General features: G+C 42.0%; 1 protein-coding gene across 1 annotated transcript in view; it reads left to right on the top strand.

Annotated features, from left to right (window-relative positions):
• Nucleotides 1–4,245: 4,245 nt before the first annotated feature.
• Nucleotides 4,246–8,512, top strand: part of tie1 (tyrosine kinase with immunoglobulin-like and EGF-like domains 1) — a 50,712-nt gene continuing 46,445 nt past the window's right edge. Inside the window, exon 1 of the mRNA XM_060920006.1 lies at nt 4,246–4,546. Coding sequence (XP_060775989.1) covers nt 4,504–4,546 — 43 coding nt within the window. The 5' untranslated portion in view covers nt 4,246–4,503. The remainder of the gene's footprint in view (nt 4,547–8,512) is intronic.

Here is an 8,512-nt window from a genome sequence, read left to right as displayed (position 1 = left end):
CCATATACAGTACTGTGCAAAAGTCTTTGGCACATGTAAAGAAATGCTGTAGACCAAAAATGGCTACAACATTGAAAAAAATACTATAAACAGCAGTAAGGCATCTCATCTCATTCATCTCATCTCATTATCTCTAGCCGCTTTATCCTGTTCTACAGGGTCGCAGGCAAGCTGGAGCCTATCCCAGCTGACTATGGGCAAAAGGCAGGGTACACCCTGGACAAGTCGCCAGGTCATCACAGGGCTGACACATAGACCCAGACAACCATTCACGGTCAATTTAGAGTCACCAGTTAACCTAACCTGCATGTCTTTGGACTGTGGGGGAAACTGGAGCACCCGGAGGAAACCCACACGGACACGGGGAGAACATGCAAACTCCGCACAGAAAGGCCCTCACCGGCCACGGGGCTCGAACCCGGACCTTCTTGCTGTGAGGCGACAGCGCTAACCACTACACCACCGTGCCGCCCCTGCAGTAAGGCATAATAAAGCTCATCTCATCTCATCATCTCTAGCCGCTTTATCCTGTCCTACAGGGTCGCAGGCAAGCTGGAGCCTATCCCAGCTGACTACGGGCGAAAGGCGGGGTACACCCTGGACAAGTCGCCAGGTCATCACAGGGCTGACACATAGACACAGACAACCATTCACACTCACACCTACGGTCAATTTAGAGTCACCAGTTAACCTAACCTGCATGTCTTTGGACTGTGGGGGAAACCGGAGCACCCGGAGGAAACCCACGCGGACACGGGGAGAACATGCAAACTCCGCACAGAAAGGCCCTCGCCGGCCACGGGGCTCGAACCCGGACCTTCTTGCTGTGAGGCGACAGCACTAACCACTACACCACCGTGCCGCCGGCATAATAAATGAAATATTTAATTAACATTTAATTTTGTGCTGCAGAACAAACATTTGTAACTCTAAAATGTTTTTGTACTGACTTGATAATGTAAAAGTCATAAAATAGAAATCTATAACAAAGTTTGGTGGCACAGTGGTGTAGAGGTTAGCACTGTCGCCTCATAGCAAGAAGGTTCTGGGTTCGAGCCCAGCGGCCAATGGGGGCCTTTCTGTGTGGAGTTTGCATGTTCTCCCTGTGTTTGCATGGGTTTCCTCTGGGTGCTCCGGTTTCCCCCACAGTCCAAAGACATGCAGGTTAGGCTAATTGGTGGCTCTAAATTGACCGTAGGTGTGAGTGTGAATGGTTGTTTGTCTCTATGTATCAGCCCTGCGATGACCTGGCGACTTGTCCAGGGTGTACCCTGCCTCTCACCAATAGTCAGTTGGGATAAGCTCCAGCTTGCCTGCGACCCTGAACAGGATAAGCAGTTATGGAGAATGGACGGATGGATATAGCAAAGTTTGCATGAAAAAAATAGGGTGCCTAAGACTTTTGCACAGTACTGTATATCAAACATGTAATTATCAGTGACCTGCACTAAAATACTCTTAGGAATATTAGTGTATGCTACATGTCCATTGGAGTAAGTGTTGCTAAAAATATCATGGGAATTAAACCATACCACACTAAATCATAACGCATGACTCATATATAACCTCTGTTTTATTCATCATCCTTGAGCCTCTGGGTCACTGGAAAACAGGAAAACTCAAACAATGTCATTCAGACTCAGCTTGGATTAGCTGAGGTGACCACAAATTGTAAAGAAAAGAGAAAATCACTTGTTTCAGTGCCCACCCGTCCACAGTTTAGAGAAATGTGCACTGGAGTGAGACAAATGATTGTGCAAATGTGCAGCTCAGGCCTTTTCCTCACAATTAAAGTTGATTTGAGTGAGTGAGCATTCAGACACAACATGCAGACTTACATTGTTCCTGCTTTTCCTGACTTGGACGGCCAAAATGACAGACTGGTCAGAGGTGTCCTGAGCCACTGACTTCTGTTCTGTTTCCTTCTGGGGAATAAACAGTAAAGCTGTATATACAGTACAGTGTTAGTGTCAGATTTTCAGGGTTTTCAGTGTCAGAAACTGAAAGCTCAGCACCTGAGTCAGCATTAAAGTGACTGCATATGAGTAGGCATTAAACACACAAATTACAAAAACAAACTATCATGTGCCCCTCCCTTACAAAAAAGAAGTTTATTCAAGTGTGCTTCTAGTATACTTCTTTGAAACTAAAAATAAGAGAGTATGCTTTCAGTTCACTTTTTATTTACTTATCAGAAATATACTTAATAAAGTTATACATAAGTATACTTGGTTTATACTGAAAAGTATATAGAAAAGTCTAAGTATATTAAGCTTATACTTAAACTTTTGATCAAGATATACTTAACAAAAGTGTAATAAAGTATTAAAATATTTGTGCCTTATGTTTAAGTGTACTTGCCCTGTAGTTGGGCTTATCCTTAGAAGGGTAATTGCAATATACTTCAAAACTAAAAAGTAGACTAGAAGTATATAACCAGTAATTAATAGTATATTTCCAATATGTTATAAAGTATGCTTTTGTAAACTAAAAAGTGGACTAGAAGTATAAAACAAGTAAACTCATAGTATATTTCCAATATACTATGAAGTATGCTTTTGTAAACTAAAGAGTGCACTACAAGTATAGAACTAGTAAACTATTAGTACAACCCCGATTCCAAAAAAGTTGGGACAAAGTACAAATTGTAAATAAAAACGGAATGCAATAATTTACAAATCTCAAAAACTGATATTGTATTCACAATAGAACATAGACAACATATCAAATGTCGAAAGTAAGACATTTTGAAATTTCATGCCAAATATTGGCTCATTTGAAATTTCATGACAGCAACACATCTCAAAAAAGTTGGGACAGGGGCAATAAGTGGCTGGGAAAGTTAAAGGTACAAAAAAGGAACAGCTGGAGGACCAAATTGCAACTCATTAGGTCAATTGGCAATAGGTCATTAACATGACTGGGTATAAAAAGAGCATCTTGGAGTGGCAGCGGCTCTCAGAAGTAAAGATGGGAAGAGGATCACCAATCCCCCTAATTCTGCGCCGACAAATAGTGGAGCAATATCAGAAAGGAGTTCGACAGTGTAAAATTGCAAAGAGTTTGAACATATCATCATCTACAGTGCATAATATCATCAAAAGATTCAGAGAATCTGGAAGAATCTCTGTGCGTAAGGGTCAAGGCCGGAAAACCATACTGGGTGCCCATGATCTTCGTGCCCTTAGACGGCACTGCATCACATACAGGCATGCTTCTGTATTGGAAATCACAAAATGGGCTCAGGAATATTTCCAGAGAACATTATCTGTGAACACAATTCACCGTGCCATCCGCCGTTGCCAGCTAAAACTCTATAGTTCAAAGAAGAAGCTGTATCTAAACATGATCCAGAAGCGCAGACGTCTTCTCTGGGCCAAGGCTCATTTAAAATGGACTGTGGCAAAGTGGAAAACTGTTCTGTGGTCAGACGAATCAAAATTTGAAGTTCTTTATGGAAATCAGGGACGCCGTGTCATTCGGACTAAAGAGGAGAAGGACGACCCAAGTTGTTATCAGCGCTCAGTTCAGAAGCCTGCATCTCTGATGGTATGGGGTTGCATTAGTGCGTGTGGCATGGGCAGCTTACACATCTGGAAAGACACCATCAATGCTGAAAGGTATATCCAGGTTCTAGAGCAACATATGCTCCCATCCAGACGACGTCTCTTTCAGGGAAGACCTTGCATTTTCCAACATGACAATGCCAAACCACATACTGCATCAATTACAGCATCATGGCTGCGTAGAAGAAGGGTCCGGGTACTGAACTGGCCAGCCTGCAGTCCAGATCTTTCACCCATAGAAAACATTTGGTGCATCATAAAACAGGAAGATACGACAAACCAGACCTAAGACAGTTGAGCAACTAGAATCCTACATTAGACAAGAATGGGTTAACATTCCTATCCCTAAACTTGAGCAACTTGTCTCCTCAGTCCCCAGACGTTTACAGACTGTTGTAAAGAGAAAAGGGGATGTCTCACAGTGGTAAACATGGCCTTGTCCCAACTTTTTTGAGATGTGTTGTTGTCATGAAATTTAAAATCACCTAATATATGCTTTCATGCTGCTATAATTTAAAACATCTTCATGTCACCTATGCTTGCTAATATTTATTGCTGTAGAAATGTGGCTGAATGTCTGATTGCCAATTTATAATTTCTCTCTCCCCCCTCTCTCTCTCTTTCTCTCTCTCTCCGCCTTTTCCTTCCGTTCCCACCCTGAGACGAGCAGAGTGGAGTGGTCAGTGAGCTGAAAGAAGAGATTTGGGATTTGGTGTGTGAAATGTGAACACTCGATCAGAAAGGCCAGCCTTGTGACAGAGAATTTTACTTCAAGTTCCTTTACTTCAAGTTCCAACCCCCCTCTTTGGAAATGTGTAACACTGTGTGCTTCCACCTGCATAACTGGGAAACCCCACTGGAATGTGTTTATTTCTGATGCCTAAAACACTTGGATATTTTTGCTTGGATTTCCAAATTGAAAAACAGGATTTAAGGAATGATTTACCCAGTCTGCCTTCTGTGTTTCATCAGCATATCATGTAAGTTGATCAAAACTACACTGTCAGAAATGTCAAGTTGGTTCAACTTAGTAATGAAAGTTCACCTGCTGCCTGAAAAGCAAGAAACTCAACTTGAAGATAACCTTTATTTCAACACAAAAAGTTCACTTCACTCATGATCATTTGTCATTTCAACTTGACACTCGGAGTTAAAACAACTCACTGTGTTACATTATCCATTTACGAAGACTCACTTTATCTTGTCAAATAAACATAAACTTCAATTCACACTTCCAAGCTAAGATCACTTCAGCTGGATTCATATCAACTGCCTATTAAAGTTAAGAGCACTCATGTTTTTAAATTGTTTTAATTAGATTTATTTCTCATCTTGATTAATAATGGCATGATTGCAAGTTTCCTTAAATCTCACACTGAATCACATCCAAATCATGGCAACTTCTCTGTCTTTAACAATATTTCCTTGCATCACCCCTCCTGCTCCCCCTTTCCCTTTTTCAACTTATAACTTACAGGCATGAGTTAAATGAACATTGACAACTCGGATAAAATTCACCAGCAGTCAAGTCAATGGATTATCTCATCTCATCTCATTATCTCTAGCCGCTTTATCCTGTTCTACAGGGTCGCAGGCAAGCTGGAGCCTATCCCAGCTGACTACAGGCGAAAGGCGGGGTACACCCTGGACAATTCGCCAGGTCATCACAGGGCTGACACATAGACACAGACAACCATTCACACTCACGGTCAATTTAGAGTCGCCAGTTAACCTAACCTGCATGTCTTTGGACTGTGGGGGAAACCGGAGCACCCGGAGGAAACCCACGCGGACAACATGCAAACTCCGCACAGAAAGGCCCTTGCCGGCCACAGGGCTCGAACCCGGACCTTCTTGCTGTGAGGCGACAGCGCTAACCACTACACCACCGTGCCGCTCACGTCAACGGATTACTTTAAGTTAAATTTTTAAGTTAAATATCCAAAACTTGCCATGAAAATTGGAGTTCAAGAGAAGAAATATGTTCACATAACTTAATAGGGCTAGAATTTTTTGCAGTGTACAAATTTTTTACCCACTAACCTTTTATAATTTACACAGCTATTAACTATATAAATATTAAATTATCATACAGTCATGTTTGAAGTACCATACCAACATTGAAGGGTACTGCCAATATTGTGAAACATGTGGATGGGGTAGAGTATTAATACTCCAAATAGCCTCATCTCTCCAAAAGGCTTATAACATACACCAGAAACATACTTCTACGTTTCTACAATAAACATACGAATTTTTCTTTATTTGGAGCTGAAGTGTACTAAACTGAACGTGATGTTAAATGCTTCTTTATAAACATGCTCTTACATGGTGCAGTAAAATATAATTTAGCTTTTAGTTTTAGTCGCTGTGCCCTGTCGATCAAGGTTATTATGGTTATATTATGGTATTCCATTCAGTTTAGACATTTAGCTCAGTTTAAATTTGTTCAGATTAAATGGTTGTTTCAGCGGCATGGTGGTGTAGTGGTTAGCGCTGTTGTCTCACAGCAAGAAGGCTCTGGGTTTGAGCCCAGTGGCTGACGGGGGCCTTTCTGTGTGGAGTTTGCATGTTCTGCGTGGGTTTCCCCCACAGTCCAAAGACATGTAGTTTAGGCTAATTGGTGGCTCTAAAGTGAGTGTGAATGGTTGTTTGTCTCTATGTGTCAACCTTGTGATGACCTAGTGACTTGTCCAGGGTGTACCCTGTCTCTTGCTCATAGTCAGCTGGGATAGGCTCCAGCTTGCCCATGACCCTGCACAGGATAAGTGGTTATGGATGTTTCAATTTTTGTTTATATTATTATATTTATGAGATATAATTGTTATTTTATTGAAGCATATTTCAGGTATGGGCGGCATGGTGGTGTAGTGGTTAGCACTGTTGCCTCACAACAAGAAGGTCCTGGGTTCGAGCCCAGCGGCCGACGAGGGCCTTTCTGTGTGGAGCTTGCATGTTCTCCCCATGTCCGTGTGGGTTTCCTCCAGGTGCTCCGGTTTCCCCCACAGTCCAAAGACATGCAGGTTAGGCTAATTGGTGGCTCTAAATTGACTGTAGGTTTGAATGTGAGTGTGAATAGTTGTCTGTGTGTCAGCCCTGCGATGACCTGGTGACTTGTCCAGGGTGTACCCCGCCTTTCGCCCATTGCCAGCTGGGATAGGCTCCAGCTTGCCTGCGACCCTGTAGGACAGGATAAGTGGCTACAGATAATGGATGGATATTTTAGGTACATATATTCTATAAATACGTATACATATTTCATGTATAGGTTTTAGTTTGAAGAGTTTCAGTATTGCTTTATAGTTTGGGGATAAATCAATATGCTAAATATGCTACTTAAAGATTTCACACCACACTTCTTTTAGTTTATTGATTTGTTTGTTTGCTTGCTTGTTTGCTTGGTTGTTCACTTCACCACTATTTTTTTCTTACTTTTAATTTACTATACTCATTCTGCTGTGGCCTCCTAAGGCTCATCCTTGTTTCCTGGTATTGTTCTTGCCGTACAGACAGGGAATGTGTTGGAATGGCAGGATATGGATGAGTACAACAATGATAAGAGTTCACATAATCTGAACCCAGGTGGAACTGTTTTCAAATTCAGTCTCCTCGAGTCTTCATAAATAATTAAATAACTGTCCCCTTCCTATTGATGTACTTTATATACTGATAGTTGCATGGTAACACCTTCTTCTGTTTGTTTTGATAAGCTGATACTCATTAGCTTATCTGTCTGTCTGTCTTCTGCTATCCTTAAAATTGATGGTCAGCAATCCATGAAGCTGTCAACTAGCTTCCATGAATTCTCTTGAGTGATTATAGAACACCAGAGAGAACCCAACCCTTATCTGGTAGAGGAGGAGTACACATACACACCTATGGCCAATTTAGGCCCTGTCCACACGGCAACGGATTCAGGTGACTCCGATACAATTGCTTATCGTTTAGGCCTGGCGTCCACACGGCACCGGCGTTTTGGGTGCCCAAAACGCAATCTTTTTGAGAACGGGTTCCAGAGTGGAAAGATCTGGCAACGTTGCCGTTGTGAAGTCGTCTGGATGAGTAGAACGGATTTGTTTACGATGACGTCACAACCACATGACTGTGAGTGCTTCACGCCGGGTAGAAGTGTAACGAACTCGATGCGAGTTGTCAACAAATCCTATAACTTGGTTCATGAAACGTGCTTACAAAATATTTTCACTGTGAATATTTATTGTGTAATGGTGCAAAGTGAGAGAGAGAGAGACTCTGCCCTTAGGGCAGAGTCAATCCCGCCAGCAAAAATAGGGGAAAAAAAAGGAGCGATCTCACCTCTTCAGATGTTGGTTTAAGTCCTACAATACATTCCTCAAAAAGGGTGTAGAAGAAATTAATCCATCAACGTGTATCATTCAATTTATTCCGGACCATTAAAGACGCCGCCTTCCGCGTAGAATCATACGTCATCCTCGTCGCCATATTGGATAGGTCAAAGCGGAGAATAAAGATTCATGTGCTGCGTTTAACTGTACCAACAGGTTTACCGTCCAAACGAGATCATATGGGATTACCTTTCACAGGTGAGAAACAACAAATTAATCCATCAACGTGTATCATTCAATTTATTCCGGACCATTAAAGACGCCGCCTTCCACGTAGAATCATACGTCATCCTCGCCGCCATTTTGGAGAGGTCAAAGCGGAGAATAAAGATTAGCTGCGTTTAACTGTACCAACAGGTTTGCCGTCCAAACGAGATCACATGGGATTACCTTTCACAGGTGAGACTGGAAAAATACTTTTCATTGTATTTGGTCATTATAATGTAATTTTACAAACAGATTTTCCTGACTTTGTGGCTAATATGAAGTCTCGCGCATAATAGTTTATGCGCATGCGTCCTTACTTCTTCTATTGTTCTGGTGTCTCCAAAGGGACCGTCTTACAGCGCCCCTAGAGGTGTG

Source organism: Neoarius graeffei, chromosome 4, assembly GCF_027579695.1.
Source record: "Neoarius graeffei isolate fNeoGra1 chromosome 4, fNeoGra1.pri, whole genome shotgun sequence".
NCBI classification, from domain to species: domain Eukaryota; kingdom Metazoa; phylum Chordata; class Actinopteri; order Siluriformes; family Ariidae; genus Neoarius; species Neoarius graeffei.
The sequence above is the reverse complement of the archived record's forward strand: the minus strand, read 5'-3'. Positions and strand labels throughout refer to the sequence as shown.